This window comes from Lontra canadensis, unplaced genomic scaffold (assembly GCF_010015895.1).
Source record: "Lontra canadensis isolate GAN:19392208 unplaced genomic scaffold, GSC_riverotter_1.0 scaffold314, whole genome shotgun sequence".
In the NCBI taxonomy this organism is placed as follows: domain Eukaryota; kingdom Metazoa; phylum Chordata; class Mammalia; order Carnivora; family Mustelidae; genus Lontra; species Lontra canadensis.
The window spans coordinates 66670-93770 of record NW_022631308.1 but is presented as its reverse complement, the minus strand read 5'-3'; the positions used below and the strand labels follow the sequence as shown (position 1 = coordinate 93770).

The 27101-nt window shown below is 42.9% G+C and overlaps 1 protein-coding gene across 1 annotated transcript; it reads left to right on the top strand.

Moving 5' to 3' along the window:
* The first annotated feature begins 1022 nt into the window (after nucleotides 1–1022).
* LOC116862734 (spermatogenesis-associated protein 31E1-like) lies at nucleotides 1023–6982 on the top strand. The gene is made up of 5 exons (XM_032850142.1): nucleotides 1023–1351; nucleotides 2086–2143; nucleotides 2691–2751; nucleotides 3002–3271; nucleotides 3506–6982. The coding sequence occupies exons 1-5, from the start codon at nucleotides 1154–1156 to the stop codon at nucleotides 6948–6950; spliced, it is 4032 nt and encodes a 1343-aa protein (XP_032706033.1). The 5' UTR covers nucleotides 1023–1153; the 3' UTR covers nucleotides 6951–6982.
* Nucleotides 6983–27101: the final 20119 nt, after the last annotated feature.

The window sequence follows — 27101 nt, the reverse complement described above, 5'->3', positions numbered from 1 at the left end:
GTGGGCAATACGGGTGACCAATTGAATTTCAATTCACCACAGTAAATATATGCACACCCCACTGATTGGATGTCTCCATCTGGTCTGGCTTTCCCCTATATCCGGGGTTAGCAAGTAAGTTCCTCTAGCTAACCAGGCCTTCATACAGGCCCTCACAAAATAAGTTTTTAAAAATAAGAAAAAAATGCTGGCTGACTTCAACAAGCCTTTCTTTCCAGGGTGCAAAAAGAAAAACATGCAACCAAGGATTCTCTACTCAGCAAGGTTGTCATTTGGAGTTAATAGGGAGATTAAGAATTATCTAAATAAACAACTAAAGGATTTTATTACCACTAAACTGGCCTTATAAGACATGTTGAAGGGACTTATTTAAACTAAAAAGAAATGACATAACTAACAAGAAAATACATAAAAATAAAATCTTAAAGGCAAACACAACATACAGTATATGTACAGCAGAGGTAGTGGGTAAATCAATTATAAAGCTAGAGTGAAGACAAAAATAGTATGTTTAACTAAAACTACAATAATTAGTTAAAAGATTTATATTTTAAAAAGGTTGTGACATCAAAAACATTAAACATGTGGTTCCCCACAGTATAGAACTTCAACAGTTTACATCAATGGAAAAGTCATCCACACAGAAAGCCAATAAGAAAACATTAGTCTTAAATGAATCACGTATACTGGGATGAATGGATAAAGATATCACATCAATACTATTCAGCCATAAAAAATAATGAAATGGTGATGGTCGTGGTAACATGAGAACCTTGAGAATACTATGTTCAATAAAATAAGAGAAAGACAAATACCATATGGTTTCACTTGTATGTAGAATTAAAAAAAAAAGAAACTCAGATTCATAGATACAGAGAAGAGATTGGTGTCTGCTGAGGGGAGGAACTCGGAGGCCTTGGAGGGTGGAGGGATGGAGCTACAGGGTGGGGGGAGGGGCTGCTTCTCTTCTATCCCCTCCCCCTCCCTCAGGAGCTCTTTGTGACCAGACAGTAGCTCTGTGATGTGGGCGTGGGGCTTGTGTCTGCACCTCCACACCCAGGGCTCAGTTGCCTGAGGGCAGCAGTGCGATCGGTCACTAACTCTCAGGGCTCAGTTGCCTGAGGGCAGCAGTGCGATCAGACACTAATGTCTGATGAGGAAAGAGATGGAGAATTATCTCTTCCCTCAGGAATTCTTTATTGATGGTTGGCTGAGCTCCAGTCCCACTATCTGGGCAGTTAATTCCATCCTTGCCTTCGTATGTGGACTGGGGCTCTTTGTCTTCTTACTTTCCTATTTCCATCCTGATCCATCCTCACCACCAGGCAAGAAACACAGGAAGAGCAGGAAGGTAAGGAACCCTCGGCCCAGACCCAGCAGAGTGTGATTCTATCATCTTTTCTATTATTCTTTCCACTTTTCTGAGTCACTGGAGAGACTCCTGAAATGGGCAAGAATAGAATTGTCAGGAGAAAGTAGACCACCATCCTCCCAGGACAAGCCAGACGAGGCAGGGGTTAGAGGGACACGAGGATTTCTCCCCAAAGATCTCGGGCCGGAGTCCAGGTGTGGTGGAGGGGTCCAGGACAGCGTACCAAACACAATGACTGGTGGCCGAGGACTGGAGGCTAAAAGCTGCCTCTCTAGTGGAGGTCAGGCCCCTGAGCACCGAGTCGCCAGTTGCCATCCCAGGACAGATGTTTCAGGTGAATGTTCCCCCTTCAGGGATGATTGAGGGCAGTACTGAGCCCAGGAGGTCCCAAGCATCAGACAGAGTGGGGCTCTGGCCTTGGAAAGTGGGGTCCTATATGAAAAAGTCCAGCTGCACCACCAGGTCTGGGATTGTGTGTGTTTCTTGAACAGAGGAACAGTGGTAAACTTCTCACATAGAATATCCTTCTGTACATTCTTCAAAGAAGGAAAACTGGAAATATTTGTATCCATTTTGAAAAGGAAACGAGTAAAACTAAAGAAAATCACAGTCCACCCCCCCTTAGTTAAATGTAGGAAGTCACACTATTCATGAGCAGTGAGCACCTGCTGCTGGGGCGGGGGTCCCAGCCTCCCCGTGTTCTCTTATCTCAGTACCAAGCGGAGCCACAGAGAAGGAGCAACAGAAGCCAGAAAAGCCAGACTCTGAAAGGTGAGCATCCGCCACTCACCCCTGCATGCCCCAGTTACACTGTGCCACCTGCTCTGAGGCCCAGTCCCACCATCTTCAGGACACCAGAGCCTGAGCCCATCCCTCAGGAAAGAAAGCTTTGGGTGGCAGGTTGGGGGCTCCTGGGAGGGAGAGCACAACCCAGAGGCTTCCCAGATTCTGTGCCAGAACAAAGCCCTGAGTGGCTGGAAACGGGTGTCGCCCAGCAGGGGCCCCAGAGCCTGGACTAGGGGCGGGACCTCCTGCTCCCCCTGTGGACAAGCTTTTCAACTCGGCTCGGATTCCTCTGTGAGGCCATGCAGTCCTTCCTCCCCCAGCAAGGTCATGAGTGAGAAAACACTTTGGAAAAGACATAGCGATCCCCAAAATGAACCCTGTAATCACTCTGTGGGCACGTGGCCTTGGACAGTGCTTTTTGGGGCTTCCAAGTCCAATCCCCCAAAGGTCTCCCCTAAAGGGACATTGTACCCAGTCTCCTGTAAGACCCCTGGGCCCTGCCTTCCTCTGTGACCCGGTCTCCTGTTTCCAGTTTTCAGAGATTGCCTACAGGATCTGGAAGAGGTTCAGGACCTGTTCTCCCTTCTGCAAAGGTAAAGAATCTGCCCCGTTCTCCCCTGGGTGGGCCTCCCCAAGTCTAGGGTGTGACCCCCGGAGCTGCAGGGAATGGCCTCTGGGGCTGTTTGTGGGGGCTGGGAGGAGCCGTGGGACAGATTGTGACCAAAGCCCAGGCTGAGGGACAGCAGGAGCATTGTGATGTGGGTGTGGGGCATGGAGGGCCGTGGGGTCCCCTCCCGGCCCCGGGCTGCTGCAGGGACAGCTCACACCTCCTATCTCCCGCAGCCACCTGGCAAGGCTCTCTGACCAGGGGGACTTTCACCAGTCCTTACAGCAAGCAGCCCCTGGGCAGGTGCACCGAGGGGTGCCAGCTGGAGCCTGTCAGCCATGCAGGGAGCCTGTGGAAGATGCTGATCCTGCCACGGCATCATCACCTGCTTGTGCTCCACTGACAGGGCCCCCTTGGCCACTGGTCTCCACCCTGCCAGCGAGACCTCAAGAAGAGCAAACTAACTTAAAAAAAATACTACCAGACACAGTGAGAAAGAACTTTCTTCCAGGTAATTCCTACTGGGCCTCTCTCATTCCAGCCATCTCAGGCCTTGGCCATGCCAGCTACCGCATTTTATCCTTTTCCTGGTGGTGGGAAAGTACCAAGTCCTTGTTCTTGCCTGGCACATTACAGCACAAGTGCCAGCGAGAACACATATCCTGCCACCCACCAGATGCCTCGTTCTGGGGTGGCCTTACTAACAGGCAGATAGAGACTCATAACCCTTCATTTGTCAGTCCGGATGTCCAGAAGCTCCTTGAACTACTAATCAGCAAAAGGGTAGAACCGAAGAATTGGAAGGAGAAAGAAAAGGTTGGGTCAGTTTTGAAACAGTGGTGCCCAGATGACCGCGTGAGCTTCTGGGGGACTCTGTGGAAGCTGCTGGGTGCTGAGCAGAACACCACCACCCTGCCATCATCCTGGAACATGAAAAACAAAGCAGAGCCACTGGCCCAACCTCAGCCATTTTCATCTCCCAAGGTCTTGGAAGACCACTTGCAATGGAAACGCAGCCAGCTCTTCTGGGGTCTCCCCTCTCTGCACAGTGAGTCCCTGGTGGCCACTGCCTTGTTCTCTACTCACTCTTCTCCACTACAGTCTCCCTCTGTTTTATTCAATGGGACCTCTAATTGCTTGCCAGTTCTAAACCAGGATCAAATATCTTCACAGTTTTCCCATGCCCCACCATTGCTCCACCGTGGGATCCAACCCCAACCCTCAACACTAACCTTGCCCCAGCCCCAGGTCCCCCTTCCAACCTCTGTCCCAATAAGACCACCTTCTCTCCCATCCCAGAGGAGGACCAGTGGGGAATCTTGTGCTACATCCCAGAATAAGACACGATCCTTTATCCCAACTAAAATGCAACATCTAGAGTGGCCCTTGTTGCCAAAGCAACAAGGAAGGGGGAAGACTTTACCCACTATGGAGAAAAGATCTCCAAAATTCTTTAGCCAAGTCCCTCCCAAGCTTCTGGAGGACCACCAGGCCTCCTGGGCCCACAGATCAGGTTCCACTTTTCAAGGGGACTTTGTCATCTTTAATATCCAGAAGCCACAGCTTCAGAGGAAGCTCAGCAGGGATAAACAGCAAAGCAGCTTACCCCACAAGGTTCAGCTGTCTCTGGAACTGAGGTGGCCTCAGGATGAATCCCTGGGGGTGAGTCAGGCACAGAGAGAGCAGGGGCTCTCAAGGCCCTTTGTGTTTAAGGGCAAAAGCAGCCAAGCTACATGGAGGACCAGGTCCAGATACCACAGGAAGTATCAAGCAAGATTCCAACTAGAGAAGAACTTTGGTAAGGGTCTATGGCAGTGTCTGAAGAGGACACCAACAGGTCTCTCCAGGATCTCAGGTAGGTTCCCAGTGAAGGTTCTGGGAACCAACTCTGAGAAGGAGTTTGGAAGACCCTTGATAGGGGCCTTGGAGGGTGATCCAGGAAAATACTTAGCCAGGGGCCCAGATAAGAAACATCTAGAAAAAACTTTAAAGGTTCATTTGCACAGGAAATTGGGACAGATCAGTAAAGGTCTGATCCCTGTGACTGTGCGTCGATCCTGGTTTGTGGCCAACCATGCTTTTCCCAAGTCCCAACCCCACATGGCTATCAGAAATCTAGCACCCTTGAAGGATCGGAAGCCCTGCGTAAACACCTCCCATGAACTGTCCTTCCTTTGTCCTAACACTCAGCAGAAGCTGGAAACACACATCGTAAGTTTTCGAGTGAGGCGTAAGTGGGACCTACCTCTCCAAACTGTTGAGCCCATAGATCTCAAACCACGTGAAGCTCAACACTTGCCCTTTCCCCAGTACTCCTTTCTGTGCTCATCCACCTTTGTACCTGGGGCCCCCTCAAAAGCCAAATTTTACAAGTTCTTGGGGAAACCACCTCAGCCCCATCCAGGAGAGAAGGGTATAACTGAAAAGTCTGATCCCACTTCAGGGAGTCCCCTGCCTGTTTCCTCACCCATATGTGAGCAAATCCAGCAGGCTCTGGGAGGGATTTCACCTGGTGATGGCCATCAGTCCTCAGAGATGTCTTTATCAAGACAGGAAGGCAGATCACCTTCTCAGGCCTCCATTCTCAGCCTCCCAAACAGAACCCTGCACAGCAAGACTGTTATAGGGGCCAAGAAAGACAACCTGGAACCAAGTCCAAGTTTAGCAATGGCCAGGAATGAGCTAAAAGAGGATAGTGGGGGTCAGGCCTCACCAGACATGGTAGCAACACTGAAGATGAAGCTCAGGTCCCAAACTCCAAGGTCTGAAGGGGCCACAGAGGTGATGGAGGCCAAGAAGGCCCCTGCTTGGAAAGTTGTCTTAAGACCCAGTGGGCTGGCCAACAAACCAGCCATTTATGTGGATCTGAGGAGATCAGGATATCCAGGTGCTAGGAAAAGCCCCTCACCATCTACAGTGTCGGTTGTTCAAGATCCAGAGGAGGTAAGCCTTAAAACAAAGGTTAGTAAAGTTGAGCTCCAAGAGAAGATAGAGTCGGAGAACCAGCCTGAAGGCCATACCACTGGTGTGCTTCCTCAAGATTCTCCCAGTGACATCCTCCTTCCAGATTTTGCCACTTGTGTGCTTGTTGAAGACAGTGGCACCAATGTGCTCCTGCCAGACTCTCACACTAGAGTCCTTGCTGCAGACAGCTTGACCACTCAAGAGCCACCCTCCTGTTCCCAAACGGAATGTTCCAGTGGAGAGACACCAGCTTCCCCAGTGTCACATAACCTTAGTTCAAGTGGATCGAGCAGTGAGGGGCAGCAAGAGCCCTGTGGACCAAAGGTTGAGGAACCAAGTGACATCCAGAGCAACAGTGAGACAACTGATGAGGGAAAGGACCAGAAGAGACCCAAACCAGAAGAGAATGAAGACAGGTGTACAGAACAACTGGAAATCAGGGCTTCCCAAGCTAGCAAGATAGGCCACCCTCCCCAGGTCAGAGGATCAGGAGAGAGCCTTGGGAGCAAATACCTCCGGCTCATGCCACCAGAAAAGGGACATGTTTTTCTGGAAAGCCACTTTAGACAAAGGATGAAGAATTTTCTGCAGTGCCTTAATCCCAATAAAAAAAGCAAAGGACTGGAAGGCCCCCTTCAAAAAGGCAAGCCTGCATCGGCTCCTGCCCAGAGCTGGGTGCCAGTCAGAAGCAGATCGGTTATGGACAACAGGGCTGCCGAAACTCAGACGATCGTGACAGCTGTGGGACAAATCCTGGTGGAAAAATTGGGACTCCACCAAGGAATTAGGGCCTCAGAGATATATCAGCACAAGGAATTGCAGGCCCCAGTACATAGGCATTCTTGCCCCCACAGGGCTTTTGCCTCCACAGACCAGAAGAGAGTGATGGGAGGGATAGTCTCCAATCAGCAAGGTACCCCCAAGGGTCTTAGCTGCCATAGCAAGAGCCAGCTGACCAGAGAGAGGAATGGTGAATGGGAAAGCCTCCCCAGGGACCTGGGGCCCCCAGGCAGACCCGGCCAGCACCAGCCGATGGTGGCATGTGTCTCAGGTCGATTTCACCATTATCCTACATGCAGTCTTCGAAAATATGTCTCAACCTATCAGTCAGAGAACGCTTCACACATCTTTCCTGGTCAGAAAGATTTCCTTCAAGAAAAAATCAAGTATATGCAAAGAAAGCCCATTTTTTCTCACATTAGCACATCCTCTGTGTGCTAATGACTTCCCCATGCCACAATTTTTATTGTTTCCCAAAAATATATGTTTGTTTCTTTTCTCATGAGTGGTGCTGGACTTTGTGTGTGCCCTGGTGGGGGGGGGGGGATCAGGGTTTTCTCTCCCCGAGGGCCTGCTTTGGCTTCCAGAAGGAATGGGGTCTTGGAGGGCCAGTGACCTTGGGGTTCACCCCCGCCCCCTTCCTCACACACCTTCCATTTCCACGACAAGGTGAACAAGACCCAGAGTGGGACCTTGCTCTGCCCATCCTCTCCTGCTTTCCCTCCACCTGAAATTTGTGTGGCTGGAGGGAGGGTCTGCTGAGGCAGAAATCCTGCTCAGGCTCCAGGAAGATGGAGTTCTAGATCAGAGTGGGGCCCGCAGTTGGGAGATGCAAGGCTGGCCCTGAGGGCAGAGGTGAGAAATCCTGCCCCCATCCCCGTCTCCTGTGGGGCAGAGGTGAGAAATCCTGCCCCCACCCCCATCCTCCTGTAGAGGATGGCCACCCCAGGAGCCTTCTCTTCCCAGAGAATCCCATCTTAGCTCCATGCAGCCCCTCTTACACTCAGAACAGCAAGGGACGAGCTTGCTCCCGGTGCTGAGGATGTGTGGGGTGCCAAAGACACCTCCAGACACCAGCCTGCCTGGCCCCAGGGCACAGAAGGGGCCCGCTCACCAGCACCCCCTTCCCCTTCTGGGGGATGGAGGGGGTGTGGCTGTGGGCAGGGGGACCCTGCGCTGAGGGTGGGAGGCCAGGAAGGAGGCCAAGTGACAGGGTAAGCCCATGCCTGGTGTGATGACTGAGGACTCTTGGTGTCCCACTGCCACCTATGGGCCCAGAGGGGAGAAGTTAGAGGCCCTGGGACTGTCCCCACAGGATTTCCACCCCACTCCAGCTGCCAAGTCCAGGGGCGGGGTGGTGGAGGCGGTGGGGTGGGGGTTGTACAGAAGCCACCTGAGCTCCCACATGGAGGGCCAGGTTCCCAGAGGCAGCAAGGCCTTCAGGCAGAGAAGTTAACTTCTGCACAATTTGATAAGCTTGTAGAAATGCGGGTCCCAGGACGGACTTGTGGTCTGTGACCTTTACATACACGTGTTGTCCAAGGATGGCTCCCAGGGGACTGGTGGGGACTTGGAGGCCAAGGGACTGGCCTGGCTCCTGGTCATGGTTATCCCAGAGCCCAGAAGGGCTTGTCCCACCCCCAGCTGGAAGGGACGTGTCCAGAATGAGGGTGCAGTCCAGGAGGGCCCCCCCCATGTGCCCTGCTCCCAGCCCAACATCATCCTCCAGGGCCCCTCACACATCACTCACATGGTGGAGGGATCCCCATCTGGATCCCCATCTAGATGGCAGCAGGCATGGCCCCGCCCTCATGCTTTCAGGATACCCCATGTGGGAATGTATCTGGGGTGGGGGACAAAGTGGGTGCAGTCCTCTGCTGCAGCTTCTCCCTGGAGCCAGGTCCTGCCTCTAAGTACCCAGGGTGGACCAGCAGTGACAGTGTAATCAGGACCCGGGGGAGGTGGTACAAGGACAGAGAGTGCCCCAGGCCCTTGGAAGCTCAGGAGAGAGTGGCCCAGAGCAGAGTCCTGAACCTGGCTGCTGCTAGGTCCTCCCAGTGGCATCAGTTCTGGGAGTTGAGGAGTCAGACATGCACCCCATGCTCCTGTTGGTAGAAGTGCCACAGACAGGAGGCTGGTGGAACAGCCAGAAACAGGAAGGAGCAAGTCCCCTTGCCCTTCTCCTACCAGATGGTACAAGAGGGCCAGAAAGGGAAAGCCCCATGCCAAGAGACCTTGTGCAGAGACCTCTGACAGAGACCTACACCAAGACCTCCCACAGAGACTCATACAGAGACCCACACAAAGCCCACACAGATCCTACACAGAGACCTCTGATAGGGGCCAACATCAAGAGCCCTCATGAACACCATGTCCAGGGATGATCTTCAAAGCCCTCCCACACATACCTTATGCAGAAATTCTCACAGTGGACAAGACCAAGAGAATTCACAGAGACCTGTGACAGAGATCCACACAGACTTTTCTCAGACACACCTCAGAAACCGATCTGAATACCCACACACAGCTCTGCAGAGCCTATACAGAGGCCTTCCAGTGCCCTGCAGACACCAAAGACATACCTTGAACAGAAACCTCACCTCCATCCTTAGGAGCCCAAGTAGCCACCCAGTGACAGGCCCCGCATGGATCTGAAGCCACTTAGCAAACTGGCAGTGCAGCTGTGCTCTACAGAGAAAAGGCCTGTGTATTTTTTAATTACTTATGAAAAAGATTAGATTCCCCCCTAAACCTGAAAAATCCTTTCCTTCACAGATTTTCATTAGCTTAAGCTCCCACGCACAGTTTAAAGAATCAGAAACTGAAGGGGAACCTGGGTGGCTCAGTGGGTTAAATCCTCTGCCTTCAGCTCAGGTCATGATCTCAGGGTCCTGGGATCGAGCCCCACATTGGGCTCTCTGCTCAGCGGGGAGCATGCTTCCTCCTCTCTCTCTGCCTGCCTCTCTGCCAACTTGTGATCTCTGTCTGTCAAATAAATAAATAAAATCTTTAAAAAAAGAAAAAGAATCAGAAACTGAAAACAAAACTTTGCTATCGTCTAATGAGGGAAGAACTCTTATTTGTCTAGTTTTAGCTATGGTTTAGTGAAATGGCCTCAGGGGTCACGTTCTTTATTTTGTTAGGGACAAGTCTCTCCACCCAAAGTGACTTCTTCACGTTGGGAAAGCTGTAGGGAGGCCTACAGCCATTGGAATGTGGGTTGGAGTGAACCAGCAGAGAAGCCACTAACTCAGCTGTACAGACAGCACGCTCTTTGGCCCAGAGCAGCTTGTAGTAGGTTTGCGAGGCTTGCTTTATTTTTAAATCAAAGAACTCAAAATGTCAAACACATGAAGCTGTTTTAGAAATGAGATAGTTCGGCAATATTTCTGTTATTGCTTTTGGTTTGTTTATATTTACTGTTAACAACATAAAATAATTATATCTTTTTCTTTTTGTTCCTTTTAAAATATGATAGTATCCTTAGATGATATCATGTATATGTCCAGAATATGAAAAAAATGGACCATCAGACCTATGGGAGGTGTGGGGAGGGTGCAGAAGCCATGGGGACCCCGGACAGCATTTAGCAGAGATTGCACACACCATACTCAGGAGAATGGTTTATCATTAAGAATGCAATGGTTTAAATGTTTATAGCAGCAATGGCCATGGTTGCCAAACTGTGGAAAGAACCAAGATGCCCTTCAACAGATGAATAGATAAGGAAGATGTGGTCCATATACACTATGGAGTATTATGCCTCCATCAAAAAGGATGAATACCCAACTTTTGTATCAACATGGACGGGACTGGAAGAGATTATGCTGAGTGAAATAAGTCAAGCAGAGAGAGTCAATTATTATATGGTTTCACTTATTTGTGGAGCATAACAAATAGCATGGAGGACAAGGGGAGTTAGAGAGGAGAAGGGAGTTGGGGGAAATTGGAAGGGGAGGTGAACCATGAGAGACTATGGACTCTGAAAAACAATCTGAGGGGTTTGAAGCAGCAGGGGGTGGGTGGTTGGGGGAACATGGTGGTGGCTATCAGAGAGGACACGGATTGCATGGAGCACTGGGTGTGGTGCAAAAACAAAGAATACTGTTATGCTGAAAATAAAAAAAAATTTAAAAAATTTTTTAAAAAAATTAAAGTTTTAAAGTCACACACACACACACACACACACACACACACAGAATGCAATGGTTTGCATTTCCATTACATTTTTGCAAGTATCCTATTGCTTTCAAGGTAAAATTTTGAAGGTAGTAGTTTTATTTCCCAACGTAAAAAAATGTAAAATCCACTGGGAGATGTTATTTGCTTTGGATCATGTGAATAGTTCTGGGGACAGAAAAGAATGGATTCCTGCAGTCAAGCATATGGACACAGTGATTTGACTAGGAAGCAAGGGGGCTAAATACATTGGACCAAATTAAACAGATTGGCTATTCCTCGGGTGCACAACCACTGATGGTGCTCACAAGCTGGCGTATTAAGACAGACCTCTAGCTAACAGGCCAAGCAGCTGCTGTGAGTGCACTTAAGCACAGACAGCCTGGGAAACACCCCAAGGTAAGGGCAAGCGAGGATGCAGCGAGGTCAGCCAATGACCCAGTTCTGGTGAAGGCAGCATCTGCACCAGTCAGCTCTCGCCATAGAGGATGATGTGAGAAGCACAAGTGGAGAAAGAGAAGTATTTCAACTTTGATGCCAGAATCAATCACTTGAATGTATCACTAGATGTAGAAAACGGACTGAACTGAGAGTCTAACCAGTTCGTCCATGACACGCTGTCTACGTTACCTGCTTGTCTTCTGCAGAAAGGACGTCATTATTTCTCAGACTCTCTGATCCCCACCACACTGGGAGAGTCCGATATACTTGTCAAGGTGAAGCCAGATATCAGGGGACAAACTCACAGGAAGTATGAATGTCATGCAACTCCCCAAGAGACAGGCACCAAATGAAACATTTCATGGCATGACATGATAAGATATGATATATGACGGATGTATGGACAAACAAAGGGATGGTGAAAAATACTATAAATTATAGATGTGAAAAAAAATGACCTCTGCCATCTCAGGAGAATACTCTACTTTTAATTTCATTCTGCCGCTCTCAAGGGCTATCATGTCTGTGTTCTTTTTATTGGGGTGACATTTTTGCCTGTACTCAGCATATGGATAATTTATCAGTGAACAAGTTCTTATTAAAACCCTTTGTAGGGGTGCCTGGGTGGCTCAGCGGGTTAAGCCTCTGCCTTCAGCTCAGGTCATGATCTCAGGGTCCTGGGATCAAGCCCAGCATTGGGCTCTCTGCTCAGCGGGGAGCCTGGATCCCCCCCTCTCTCTGCCTGCCTCTCCACCTACTTGTGATATCTCTCTCTGTCAAATAAATAAATAAAATCTTTTAAAAAAATGGGTTGTCTGGGTGGCTCAGTGGGTTAAAGCCTCTGCCTTTGGCTCAGATAATGATCCCAGGGTACTGGGATTGAGCCCCACATCAGGCTTTCTGCTCAGCAGGGAGCCTGCTCCCTCCTCTCTCTCTGCCTGGTTCTCTATCAAATGAATAAATAAAATCTTTTAAAAAATTTAAAAATTAAAAAATTAAACAAAAAAAAAATAAATCACTGACCACTTTCTACATCCAAAGTTTAATAGAAAATCTTTATCTTAACAAACACTAGAGCAACAATTGACATTGATGGAAACCAAAACCTCCTAATTGGAATGATGTCTTCATTCGCCTTCTAGGCACTCTATTCTCTGGTAACTCTCCTACCTCAGGAGCCACTGTATCTATGTCTTCTTTGTTAATTTATCCCTATCTTCTCATTCTGCTTTTCTCTAACTCCTTGGAGTTAATATTGTCTCAAGACTTTAGATCCCATTGGTATGCTGGTTACTCACAGGTTTGTATTTCCAGCCTGGACCTATTCCCCTGAACTCCTTCTCATATGTCTAACTCCATATGGGTTGGCTCACACCAAGTGTCTGAAAGTCATCTGACCTTTCCTTGTCTCCTATCCATTCTCTTTTAATCTTTTCCCATCTCCAATCTTTCTTCTCCCAGCTAATGGAAACTCCATTCCTCTAGTAGCTTAAGCAAAAATTCTTGGTGTCATCCTTAATTTCCAACTCACATCCCATATCTCTCATATCAACCAATCCCACTGGCCCTATTTCAGAATTTTAACTGGTGTCTAGCAATGTCTAACTCCCTCTCCTGCTCTTACTCAAAACTTATCACCTTTTCCTGGGTTTTTTTCATTTCCTAGCTTAGATGACCTTTGCTGCTTATACCTTGTGCTTCTACAGTTTATTCTTAAAAATCAGAAGGAGTGAGACTTCTAAAACAAGGCAGACAGTGCCACCCCTCTGCTCAAAACACCAGAAGAACTTCCCGATTCATGTAGTTAAGTCTAAATTGTTTACCATGGCTAACCAGGCTCTCCACTCTTCCCAGCAATCCCCCTTCCTTGATCTCTACCTTCTCTGTGTTGTCTAGTCTGTCTCTGAGCTCTTCTTTAAACCTGTCACAGCTTTTCATCTTATTTGCTTTGGCTCTGCCCTCACGTTCTTCTCCCAGACATTTACATGGCCCTGCCCTCACTTCCAGCCCTCTGCTAAAAAGGCACCATGATAGTAAAAACTTCTCTGATTACCCTCTTTTTTTTTTAAAGACACTGGTCCCCACTTCCACATTTTGCAATCTTTGTCCCCCTTTTGTTTCATTTTATTTAAAAAATTATTTTTAGAACTGGTGTAGAAAGATCATGAAATCACCTCCTTTCATAAACACAACAAACCTATGGCTGCATATGCAATAATTCCCTCCTCTGAAAGAATCCTGAAAACTGTAAGGACCTATTTAGCCAGAGCAACTCCATCTTGGTTAAATAGCCATTTTGTTGTTTGTGCAGTAAACTTAAATTGACCCTGCCCCCGAGAGAAACTTACTTAAAGCAAGTCCAGAAACCAGTAAAATGTAGTTGGCTAAGGGGGAACCAGTTCCCATAACTGTTGGTGGGAATGCAAGTTGGTGCAGCCACTTTGGAGAACAGTGTGGAGATTCCTCAAGAAATTAAAAATAGAGCTTCCCTAGGACCCTGCAATTGCACTACTGGGTATTTACCCCAAAGATACAGATGTAGTGAAAAGAAGGGCCATCTGTACCCCAGTGTTTATAGCAGAAATGGCCACAGTCACCAAACTGTGGAGAGAGCCAAGATGCCCTTCAACAGATGAATGGATAAGGAAGATGTGGTCCATATACACTATGGAGTATTATGCCTCCATCAGAAAGGATGAATACCCGACTTTTGTATCAACATGGACAGGACTGGAAGAGATTATGCTGAGTGAAATAAGTCAAGCAGAGAGAGCCAATTATCATATGGTTTCACTTATTTGTGGAGCATAACAAATAGCATGGAGGACAAGGGGAGATGGAGAGGAGAAGGGACTTGAGGGAAATTGGAAGGGGAGATGAACCATGAGAGACTATGGACTCTGAAAAACAATCTGAGGGTTTTGAAGGGGCGGGAGGTGGGAGGTTGGGGGAGTCAGATCATGGGGATTATGGAGGGCACGGATTGCATGGAGCACTGGGTGTGGTGCAAAAACAATGAATTCTGTTACGCTGAAAAGAAATTAAAAAAAAAATGTAGTCGTCTAGTTCATGATAACAGAGCCCAGAATATGAGGATGAGTCAGGGCAGATGGAGACATCTAATCAGTACTAAGTACAGTTTGTAACAGTGAGAAGGTCTTGCCCAAACCAAAATGACTCCATCTTGGGAAGGATGACATGAAGGATGGAAAGTAGTGTTTGTAACAGTTCCTAGCATGGGGTAATCTTAAATAACAAGTCACCAGACCAGATGAAACTAGCCAATCAGCAAGAGACACACAAACCCTGTGGGTTGAGGTACCAAGATATGGGTTGCAGTTTTACCCAATAAAAGGTAGACTGTAAGGTTGGGAGGGATCGCTCTCTTCAGAGACGGCCCTGGCCAGTCAGTCTGACTTCTAATGCTTGGCATAGAATAAAGCTTTGCATAACTTTAACTTTGTTTCAGTCTCGTTCCCCTGGCCAATCAGTGTGAATTCTAATACTTGGCATAAAATAAAGCTTTAAATAACTTTCACCTTGTCTCAGTCTTGTTCCTTTGATAACGGACCCTAACAAAAACTAGATGAACAGTGACCCCACCATAAATGATAAAAGAGCTAAACTGAGATAGGTAGGAGCAGCAGAGACATGCTTTCACCAAAAACACCACTCCAGGCAGGGCAACACACAATCAGAAGGATCTCAAAGATATCGAACTCTTCCTGAGGGGCAAGGAACTTGTCTTCTATATCAGGCACCCCAATCCCTGGGCACTGAACCAGAGAAATAAGCCTCCAAAACACTTGGCTTTCAGAGTGATAGGTACTAAAAAGGGCATGTGTTGTGATGAGCACTGGGTGTTTGTTTGTTTGTTTGTTTCTTGCCTGATTTTTTTAAACTTTTCTATTATATTATGTTAGTTACCATACAGTACTGCATGTAGTGTTCCATGAAGGGCTGGGTGTTATTCATAACTAATGAACCATTGAACACTATATCAAAAAATAATGGTGTACTATACAGTGGTTAACTGAACATACATACATAGGAAAGACACTTGGCTTTCAAAGCCGATGGGGAGTATGTCCAGGACATCCACAGAACTGTAGGGAATAGACTATTCATTCTTAAAGGACTCACATACAGATTCACTCAGCCTGGGACTGAGCATAAAAGCATCATTTTGAAAGAAACTAGACCATATGTGGAAGAGACTCACCTACTAATCTTAAAGTGACTTCCAGCAAGACAGAGGCCTGTTGTGACTCTTTCCGGGAATGAAAGTGCTGGTGGACACCACTGTTGTAGTCCCAATCTACCTATTAATGCTGGTGTTGGCAGGTAACATGTTGGCATTCTGACCTACTAGTGCCACTGGGCACACCCTGCCACACACATAACACAGCACACTGAAGCCAGCCAGGAGAATCCCAGCTCTACCTCATATGGCAGCTAGACCAGAGCCATCCAGGAAAGCATCCTATCCCCCTGTGCTGCAGCCATGCCAAGGTCAGATGCCTCATCTATGTGCTGCCTACAAGAGATCCACTTCAAAATGAGGGTGCATGCACCCATGAAAAGACATTTCCTGTAAGTGAAAACCAAGACAAGCTGTTGTAGTTAGACTCAGACAAAATAGACTTTAAAATAAAGGCTGTAACAATAGACAAAGAGGGGCATTACATAATGACAAAGTGGCCAATCCAGCAAGAAGATGCAACATTTATAAATACATGTGTACAAAATGTGAGAGCACTACAGGACAGAAAGCAAATATTAACAGACCTGAAGGGAGAAACTGACACAAGAAAATACAATATACTACAATACAATTAGGCAACTTGACCCCGCCCCCCCCTTACATCAATGGATAGATCATCCAATTAGGAAATACATAGGGAAACACCAGTCTTAAACAACACATTAGACCACATGGACTTAAAAGACATGCATAGGACTTTCTATCTGAAAGTAGCAGAACACATACTCTTCTCAGGTGCATATGGGACATTCTTCAAGATGCATCACATGTTAGGCCACAAAACGAGTCTCAGTATATTCAAGAAGACTGAAATCATATCAAGCATCATTTCCAACCACAGCAGTATGAAATTAGAACTCAATTACAGAAAGAAAACTGGAAAAATTATTAATATGTGGAAATTAAACATGCTATTGGACAACCAATTGGCAATTGGAGAAGTCAAAAGAGAAATGAAGAAATACCTAGAGACAAATGAAAATAGAAATGAGACCTATCAGGGGCACCTGGTGTCTCAGCCAGTTAAGCATCTGCCTCTGGCTCAAGTCATGATCTTGGGGTCCTGAGATCGAGCCCCACATCAGGCTCCCTCCTCACTCTCCCTCTGCCCCTTCCCCACTTGTGCACTCAAACGCATTCTATTTCTCAAATAAATAAATAAATAAAATCTTCAAAATAAAAACTTTAGGAAAAATCGAAATGAGACATCAAAATCTATGAGATGCAGGAAAAACAGTTATAAGAGGGAATTTTGTAACAACCCAAGCCTCTTTGATATCAGCCACAGCAACTTCTTTCAATATATGTCTCCAAAGGCAAAGGAAACAAAAGCGAAAATGAACTTTTGGGACTTCATCAAGATCAAAAGCTTCTGCACAGTCAACAAAACAAAGAGGTAACCCACAGAATGCGAGAACATATTTGCAAATGACAGTACAGACAAAAGGTTGATATCCAGGATCTATAAAGAACTCCTCAAACTCAGCACACACAAAACAGACAATCATATAAAAAAATGGGCAGAAGATATGAACAGACAATTCTCCAATGAAGACATACAAATGGCTATATTTGCAAATGACAGTAGAGACAAAAGGTTGATATCCAGAATCTATAAAGAACTCCTCAAACTCAACACACACAAAACAGACAATCATATAAAAAAATGGGCAGAAGATATGAACAGACACTTCTCCAATGAAGACATACAAATGGCTACCAGACACATGAAAAAATGTTCATCATCACTAGCCATCAGGGAGATTCAAATTAAAACCACATTGAGATACCACCTTACACCAATTAGAATGGCCAAAATTAGCAAGATAGAAAACAACATGTGTTGGAGAGGATGTGGAGAAAGGGGAACCCTCTTACACTGTTGGTGAGAGTGCAAGTTGGTGCAGCCACTTTGGAGAACAGTGTGGAGATTCCTCAAGAAATTAAAAATAGAGCTTCCCTAGGACCCTGCAATGGCACTACTGGGTATTTACCCCAAAGATACAGATGTAGTGAAAAGAAGGGCCATCTGTACCCCAATGTTCATAGCAGCAATGGCCACGGTTGCCAAACTGTGGAAAGAGCCAAGATGCCCTTCAACAGATGAATGGATAAGGAAGATGTGGTCCATATACACTATGGAGTATTATGCCTCCATCAGAAAGGATGAATACCCAACTTTTGTATCAACATGGACGGGACTGGAAGAGATTATGCTGAGTAAAATAAGTCAAGCAGAGAGAGCCAATTATCATATGGTTTCACTTATTTGTGGAGCATAACAAATAGCATGGAGGACAAGGGGAGATGGAGAGGAGAAGGGAGTTGAGGGAAATTGGAAGGGGAGATGAACCATGAGAGACTATGGACTCTGAAAAACAATCTGAGGGTTTTGAAGGGGCGGGAGGTGGGAGGTTGGGGGAACCAGGTGTTTGGTATTAGGGAGGGCACAGATTGCATGGAGCACTGGGTGTGGTGCAAAAACAATGAATACTGTTATGCTGAAAAGAAATTTAAAAAATTTAAAAAAAAAAGAAAAAAACAAAAACAAAAATACCCAAGCCTACCTCAAAAATCAAGAAAAATCTCAATCAAGCAATTTAATTTTATAGCTAAAGGAACTAGAGAAAAAGAAAAACAAGGAACAAACAAGCCTCAAAGTTAGAAGAGGGGAAATAATAAAGATCAAAGCAGAAACAAATAAAATACAGACTATAAAGGCAATACAAAAAAAAATCAATAAAACTTAGAGTTGGTTCTTTGTAAAGATAAAGAAAATTGACAAACCTTTAGGTAGACTAGCCAAGAAAAAGAGAGGGTTCAAATAGATAAAATACAAATAACAGGCAAGAAGTCATAACTAATGTCATGAAAAATACAAAAGATAATAAGAGACGACTAAGAAAAAAGAGAAGCCAAGAAACTGGACAGCCTAGAAGAAATGGATACATTCCTAGAAACATACAGTCTGAATCATAAGAAATAGAAATTCTGAACAGTTTGATTACTGGCAAGGAGATTGAATTGGTAATCAATACTTTCCAAAAACCAAACGTCCAGGACCAAGGATTTATAAGTATATCAAAAAGAGTAAAATACCTAGGAATAAATTTAATTAAGGAAGTTAAAGACATGCACACTGAAAACTGTAAGACACCAATGAAAGAAACTGGAGATGACACATATAAATGGTATTTATTTATATTCCATTCTCATGAGTTGAGAGAATTAATATTCCATTCTCATGAGTTGAGAGAATTAATATTGTAAAAATGACCATACTACCCAAAAAAATCTACAGATGCAAGGCAATCCCTGTCAAAATTACAATGCTGTTGTTTTTTTTTTTTTTAACAGAACTAGATTAAAATTTGTATGGAGCCATGAAACACTCCTAGCAACCAAAGCAATTTTGAAAAAAGAGGGACAAAGCTGCAGGTATCCCACTCCATGATTTCAAATTATACAACAAAGCTATAATAATCACGATAGTATTGTATGGGCATAAAAACAGACCCAGATATGAACAGAACATAATAGATACCCCACAAATAAACCCACACATACATGGTCAATTTATGACAAAGGAGTCAAGGACATACAATGGGGAAAGAACAGTCTCTTTATTAAAAGACTGTAAAACTGGACAGCTACATACAAAGGACAGAAACCTGATTCCTATCTTACACCATATACAAAAATCAACTAAAAATGTATTTTAAAAAACTTGAATGTAAAGCCTAAAACCATAAAACTCTTAGAATAAAGCATAGACAGTAGTATCCTCGTCGTGTAGTTTTTTTTTTTTTTTTTTTTTTTTTTTTTGGATCTGACTCCAAAGGCAAGGGCAACAAAAGCCAAAATAAACAAAAGTGACCACATCAAACTGAAATGTTTCTGTGCAGCAAAGGAAAACATCAACAAAAAGAAAAACAGCCTCATGATATGGAAGAAGATAGCTACAAATCATATGTCTGATAAGGAATTAATATAAAAAATAAATTTCTGAAACATTCATAGAACTCAATAAGAACAATAACATCCAAAATATGATTTAAAATGAGCAGAGGACCTAAATAGATATCTTTCCAAAGAAATACAGGAGGCCAAGAGGCGCTTGAAAAGATGCTCAACATCACTCATAAGGGAAGAAAAACCAAAACTATAATGAAGTGTCTCCTCACCTGTCAGAATGACTAGTATCAAAAACACAAGAAATAACATGCTGGTGAGGATGTGGAGAAAGGAAAACCTGCTGCACTGCTGGTGGGAATGTGAATTGGTGCAGGCACTATGAGATATGGTGTGGGGGTTCCTCAAAAACTAAAAAATAAATGGCCATATGATCCAGGAATTGCACTGTGGGGTGTCTATTTGAAGAAAATAAAAATACTCTTTTGAAAAGCTAGTGTACTATAGAGATACTGTTCTGTTCATGGAAGCCTTGTTCACAACAGCCAGGATGTGGAAACAACCTAAGTTTTCCCAACAAATGAGTGGATAAAGTAGTTTATACCTATATTATATGTGTATATACCATATATATATATATATATATATATATATATATATATATATATATATATTTGAGTATTCTCATAACGACAAAGTCGTCCATTCTCCAAGAATATATAGCAATCCTAAATGAGAATGCCCCTAGAAAAAAGTTTCAAATACATGAGGTGAAAGCTAATCAATATGAAAAAAGAAACACATAAATACCACAGTAGGGGACTTCAATACTCTTCACTTAATAAATGATAGAATAAGTGAGCAGAAAATCAGGTGAAGTATCATGACTTCAAAAAGCCAGATGTTTTTGTGATTTCAAAAACTCAACTAGAGATTATAATGTACCATTAATGTGTTGTTTTGGCTATTTCTCAATCATTATCTGAAGAGCAAGTGTGGTTAAGTCAGGGTCTAGAGCTGTGTGCCATTTATAAGGATTTATCTTTTGCAAGGAACACCAGAAAGAAGCTAATGGGAATGAAAGGATGGCTCATACAGAGACAGTGACATAGTACATTTGGATTGACCTAATTGTGGAAGTTCTTGTGGCAAGACTCCCAATACAATTCATTATGTAAGCACACACATAAAATTGAGACTTAACCATTCCTTTTGTTAAACCCTATTAATGCTATGAACTCTCTCATAAGCAAGTTTTCCTACCAGTGTAAAAGTTTTGGTTCTGATTTTTGTTTCTAAACTACAATGAAAACTTCTTCAATCCAATTTCATATTGAGAAACAAGAAATTATAATAAATATATAAGAAATTGTTCAATGTCTCCAATAAAATAATGTTTGCATGTTGAGGTGGGAAAAGCAAAGGAGAGAGGAAAGAGGATGACAGGGAATAGATATTAATATGTCTTCTTTAAAAAAATATCTAAACATGCTGGTATGTTAAGCAAAACTCAAAGTTAGAAATACATAAAAATTTGCACACATGCCATTCTGAAGCAGAGGCTGAGAACATGATAAACATGACAACAATCACAATACTAAGAAAATCAGAGTCTGGTTATCAAGAGCTGATGGAAGTTCTGGAACCACAGAGCTCATGACCCATTAGTGGCTGAACCGAAGTGAAGAATCAGCATCAAATAGCATTTTCCTGGAACCATCATAACTAAAATAATAATTACAAAACTGTGAACTTATGCATCACAGGAGAGAACCATTGGCTTGAGTTTATTAAGAAATTAAAATTCCAGTATAGATCCAAAATAAAAGCCACTCCCTTAGGACTGACTATGGGAAGATAGTTGTACTTTACATAATTTACCTTTTTTTAAAATTACATAGACTTTTATTTTTTAATTTTTTAAAATTTATTTTCAGCGTAACAGTATTCATTGTTTTTGCACCACACCCAGTGCTCCATGCAATCCGTGCCCTCTCCAATACCTACCACCTGGTTCCCCCAACCTCCCACCCCCTTCCGCTTCAAAACCTTCAGATTGTTTTTCAGAGTCCATAGTCTCTCATGGTTCACCTCCCCTTCCAATTTCCCTCAACTCCTTTCTCCTAACTCCCCTTGTCCTCCAGGCTATTTGCAGAGAGAGTCAATTATCATATGGTTTCACTTATTTGTGGAGCATAACAAATAGCATAATTTACCTTTTAGCACATTATTAGAAATGTGAAAATATCAGAGGAATTTATCAAATTTTTTCATCCCTCCCAAGTAATTATTAATTATAAGTGATAGCATCAATATTTTAAGAGAACTAAAGGAGAAAACACTAGATGAAATATGTGCTTTAATTTAAAAAATCATAGAAATATTAAGGAAGAAAAACATGTGTAACCATTGGAGGAACACAGCAAGTCCCATCATACTGATCAGTAATTAGACTATATAATGAGGGTAGACATATTATAATAGGAACATTCATGAATAGCTGTAGCTCTAGAGGAACAAGAACAAAAGATGAGGATTGTGAAACATGGTCTCAGAACTTAATGGGACTAAGATTTGCTGAAAATATGAGAACTGAAGGATGTGCAGTGACATATGGAAGTGAGATCTAACTTGCTAGAAAAATTAGTTGGAGAGGTCAAGAAGACTAGCACTGGTGTTCAAAGAGGCATACGTGATGAATCCAGACTCTTCTACTCTGCCTGGAGCCCTCTCCAGGGAGCTAGCTTGGCCACAGCTGTAGAAGGAGACTCAATAAGGAACACCTGTGGAAGCAGGAAGTTTCACTCAATGACTGCAATGTGTGAGACCAGAGGAGGGGCATTTCGGATGGACTTTAGGGATATCTAGTCTAACTCCCCAATTCCATGGGTGAGTTTACCAGGGCCTGGGAAGGAGAGAAATAATGCAGTTGATAAGTAGCTGGGCTGTGCTATAATCCAGCCTTTCAAGTTTAGTGATAAGATGCTAAATTTCTTGAGGATAACCACCTTCCATTCTGAGAGATTTGAATTTCAAACTCAGGATTGTTTGCTCTCAGGGGATAGGTTTCCAGATGCCTAGTTTCCTGGAGACCTATATTGCTAATAAATGGACTAATATGTAATTAGGCATTCAGACAGTCCTTGTTTATTTGGCATATATCCTCATATCCCCTTTTAATGTTTCTAGGCCCCATCAAGTCTTATAATCCTAATCCAGGATAAATTTTAAAAACACACATATACATTAAGGAAGCTTCTTTTAGAAGTTTTGTAAATGTCTAGGGCCTTCATTATAAAACTATACCCCACAAAGTGCACAGCTTCAGAAGTCAATGGCATTTCCTTTCTCAATCCATCTTTGTTAAGTCATGCCCTTAGGTAAAATTATATCACCAAACCCAGAGCTATAAAAGGTAAATTTATAATTTTTTCACACTGAAACCTATCTATAATTACCTTTTTTTTCTTTTGCCATGATGATACTCTCCAAAAATGTGAAGTAGCTTGAGCTGATTGTTTCCAGAAGGCACTGTTTCTACTGCTATATATGAATGCCAAGAACAGGTAAATTGCTCTCCTTAAGGGCCTTTATACTTTTATAATTATTTCACACTCTGCAATAATCAGTAATGGCAAAGAAAAGTTATTTCACTTACCCTACAATGTGCTACTAGAGTGACATATGGATGTTTGATTGACTAGGGTATGAGCGCAATGTAATTTTCTGATTAATCAAAATGTCTAGTTTTTTTTTAAGTCATATTTTCCAGCTAGTCAATAGAACAGGTCATAGACACTTTAAGTTTAATGAAAAACTTAAAAATTAGAAATATCCAATTAGAAAATTGGAATACCCAATGCATGGAAACCAATAAGGTTAAACAAGTAATTACGCTTCGCTGTTAAGATCAATCCTCATGGGAGTGAAGACATTGGTGCTGGAAGCCCCAAGCATCCATCTCTCCACCTGGACAACAATTGTACTAGCAGAAACCATCTGAAGAAAACACTTTGGAACTCTGTAGTTTCTTTGATAACTTGAAATGTCCAGGGGATAGCTTGCTTGGGAAATTTTGGTTAACTTGATTTATTTAAGGCATGAAGGTAGTGGCAGCTACCCAGCCCCATATCAGGCAGTTGTAAAGAATATGACTCATGTTTCTGAGGAAGCTTACGGGACCAGTGTTGCCAATGATAATGTTGTCATCCAAATATTAGGGACTTAGATTCTTATTAGGAGTTATTGCTTGGATTGATGAGATGGAGACAGGGAGGCTGGCCACCAATACTCCGATTTCCACAGCTGAAGTGACTTCTGGGAGATTTGAAAGAGTCACATCTGTTTTTTTTTTTTTTATTAAAACAACTGTGTATAAGGGGGAATTTAGAAGGCCACACACTAAACCAAGGAAAGATGCAGTTCAGAAAAAACACCTCAGCACAGAGGTATCTTATAACATAAAAAAGCACCAAACCTTGGTTAAAGGGGGGAATCTTATTTCCAGTTTCCACAAAATAAGATTCAAAATTCCAATTTTCAATAAAAAAATAGCAAGGCGTACAAAGAAACAGGAAAGTATAGCTGATCCAGAGAAGCAAATTAAGTCAACAGAAAATGAACCTGAGGAAGCCCAGGTGTCAGGCTTATTGGACAAAGTCTTTAGGACAGCTGCCTTAAAGATGCTCAAAAGATAAATGAAGACATAGACAAAGAGGAAAATAATATGTGGAAAAAATATCAATAAAAAGATAAATTTATTTTTAAAAAGACCCAAAAAAGGGGTGCCTGGGAGGCTCGGTTAAAGCCTCTGCCTTCGGCTCAGGTCATGATCCCAGGGTCCTGGGATTGAGCCCCACATCAGGCTCTCTGCTCCGTGGAGAGCCTGCTTCCTCCTCTTTCTCTGCCTGCCTCCCTGCCTACTTGTGATCTCTCTCTGTCAAATAAATAAATAAAATCTTAAAAAAAAAAAACAAAAAAGTCTAAAGCCGAAAAGTATAATAACTGAAATGAAAAATACATCAAAGGGATTCAAAAACAGATTTGTGCATGCAGAAGAAAAAGTTGGTAGGCTTAAAGAATTGAAATTATCAAGTCTGCAGAACAGAAAGAAAAAAAGAATGAAAAAAATTGAACAGTGTCTAAGGGACCTCTAAAACACTATCAAGTGGACCAACATAGGCATTGTGGGAATGCCATCAGGAGAAGAGGGATAGAAAGGAGCAGAGTGGTGCTTGGGTGGCTCAGTTGGTTAAGTGTCTGCCTTCAGCTCGGGTCATGCTCTTGAGGTCCTGGGATCAAGCCCCTTGCTGGGCTCCCTGCTCAGTAGGGAGTTTGCTTCTCTCTCTTCCTCTGCCTTCCCCCCATGCTTGCACTCTTTCTCTCTTTTTCTCTGTTTTTTTTTTCACTCAAATAAATAAATAAATAAATAAATAAATAAATAAATATTTTAAAGGGGGGAAACAGAAAATAATTTGAAGAAATAATGTCAAAAGACTTCCCAAATTTAAAGGATTGAAGTTATAATAAATTAATCTACACATTCAAGAAGTTCAACAAACTCTAAGTTGAATAAAACAAAGATACTCGCCCAACAACACATTGTAAACAAAATATTGAAAGATAAAGCCAAAGAAATTATCTTAAAAGCAACAAGGAAGAAGTGACTCATCACACACAGGAGATATCCAACAAGATTATCAGTCAATTTCTCATTTGTGGGGCATAAGAAATAACACGGAGGACATGGGGAGACAGAGAGGAGAAGGAAGTTGAGAGAAATTGGAGGGGAGAGGAACCATGAGAGACTATGGACTCTGAAAAACAATCTGAGGGTTTTGAAGGGGTGGGGGGTGGGAGGTTGGGAGAGCCTGGTGGTGGGTATTATGGAGGGCACATATTGCATAGAGCACTGGGTGTGGTGCATAAACAATGAATTCTGTTACACTGAAAAGAAATTAAATTAAATTAAAAATAAATAAATAAATGAGCACTACCATTAAAAAAAAAAAAAAAAGAAAGAAATCTTGGAGGCCAGAATTAGGTGATTTGCTCTACCCAATATGCTTAAAGGAAGAAAAAAAACAAAGACAAACAAAACTGTCAACAGACAGCTTTATATCCAGCAAAACTGTCTATCAAAAATTATGAAGAAATGGCACTCTCAGATTTTAAAATGCTAAGGGAGTTCATTACCACTACACCTTCCCTGCAAGACATGCTAAAAATAGTCCCTCAAGTTGAAAAGAAAGGAAAATAGTAACTGGAAGCCATATAAAGAAAAAGGGTAAAGGTAAGACATGGGCATTGGAAAAGCGATTATTATTATAATGTTGGATTATAATATAAGCCAACTTTCTATTTCCTTCAGCGTAAAAAAGACAAATGTACATAAAATAATCACTAATTTATATTTTGCAGCACACAATGTATAAAGATGTAATCTATGACAATAGTAACAGAAAGCGAGGGTGGAGCTGTATAGGGGAGGAGTTTTGTATGCTATGGAAGGAAGTTGGCATCAATTCAAATTATATTATTAAAACTTTTAGGATATTAAATGTAACACTCATAGTAACTACCAAGAAATTATGTATACAGTATACATATAAGGAATTGAGAAGAGAATCAAAGTATTTCACCATACACACACACACACACACACACACACACACACACTCAATTACTAAAAAGAAGACAGTAATGGAGAAAAATCAGGAATAAAAAGACTACAAGCGGTGGAAAACATTTGTTTGTCAGAAAATGGCAGAGATAATGCCCTCCTTATGAGTGATTAAGTGTAAATAGATTACACTCTTCAATCAAAAAATAGGAGACTGGCAGAATGGATAAAACCACATGATCCAACCATATGCTGTCTAACAGAAACTCACATCATTTCTAAGACAAAAATAGATGGAGAGGAGAAGGGAGTTGAGGGAAATTGGAAGGGGAGGTAAACCATGAGAGACTATGGACTCTGAAAAACAATCTGAGGGTTTTGAAGGGGCGGGGGGGTGGGAGGTTTGGGGAACCAGGTGGTTGATATTAGAGAGGGAACGGATTGCATGGAGTACTGGGTGTGGTGCAAAAAACAATGAATACTGTTACGCTGAAAAGAAATAAAAAATTAAAAAATAGATTGAAACTAAAAGGATGGGAAAATATAGTCAACACAAATAGTGACCAAAATGGAGGTTCAGTGGATCTACTAATTTCAACCAAAATAGATTTCCATTCTTAAAAGTTTAAAAGAGGCAAAGAAGTAAATTATACATTTATGAAAGGTAGAATAGTTCAAGGAAAATAAAAGTTATAAACATTTATGCACCTGATAACAAAACCTCAGATATGAAAAACTCAAAAATGAAGCAAAAAAAAAAAAACAATAATAACATGAAAGGGAGGAATATCAGAAGTTTTACAATAATGGTTTCAATAATGGACTGATCATCATATATAAGAAAAATTAAGAAAGTAAAAGACATAAGCAACACAATAAATCAACTAGATTAAAAAAAGATATACAGAATAGTCTACCCAACAGCAGCAGAAAAGAGGATCCCTTTTAAGCGTACATGGGACATTCCATGGAACACATCACATGTTAAACCATAAAACAAGTCTCAATAGATTTTAAAAGGCAGCTATCATACAAAGTATCTCCTCCAACCACAACAGGATGAAGGTTAAAATACAGAAAAGAAGAAAAGCCATCAATATGTGGAAATTCAAGAATACACTCCTAGAGAAGCAATCACAAGGATAATTAGAAAACATTTATAGATCAATGAAAA

Coding starts and splice junctions, on each gene's coding strand:
- LOC116862734 (XM_032850142.1), top strand. CDS start 1,154: ATGAGGAAAGAGATGGAGAATTATCTCTTCCCTCAGGAATTCTTTATT. Junction 2,752..3,001: donor CTGTTCTCCCTTCTGCAAAG/GTAAAGAATCTG, acceptor TATCTCCCGCAG/CCACCTGGCAAGGCTCTCTG. Junction 3,272..3,505: donor ACAGTGAGAAAGAACTTTCT/TCCAGGTAATTC, acceptor TTCATTTGTCAG/TCCGGATGTCCAGAAGCTCC.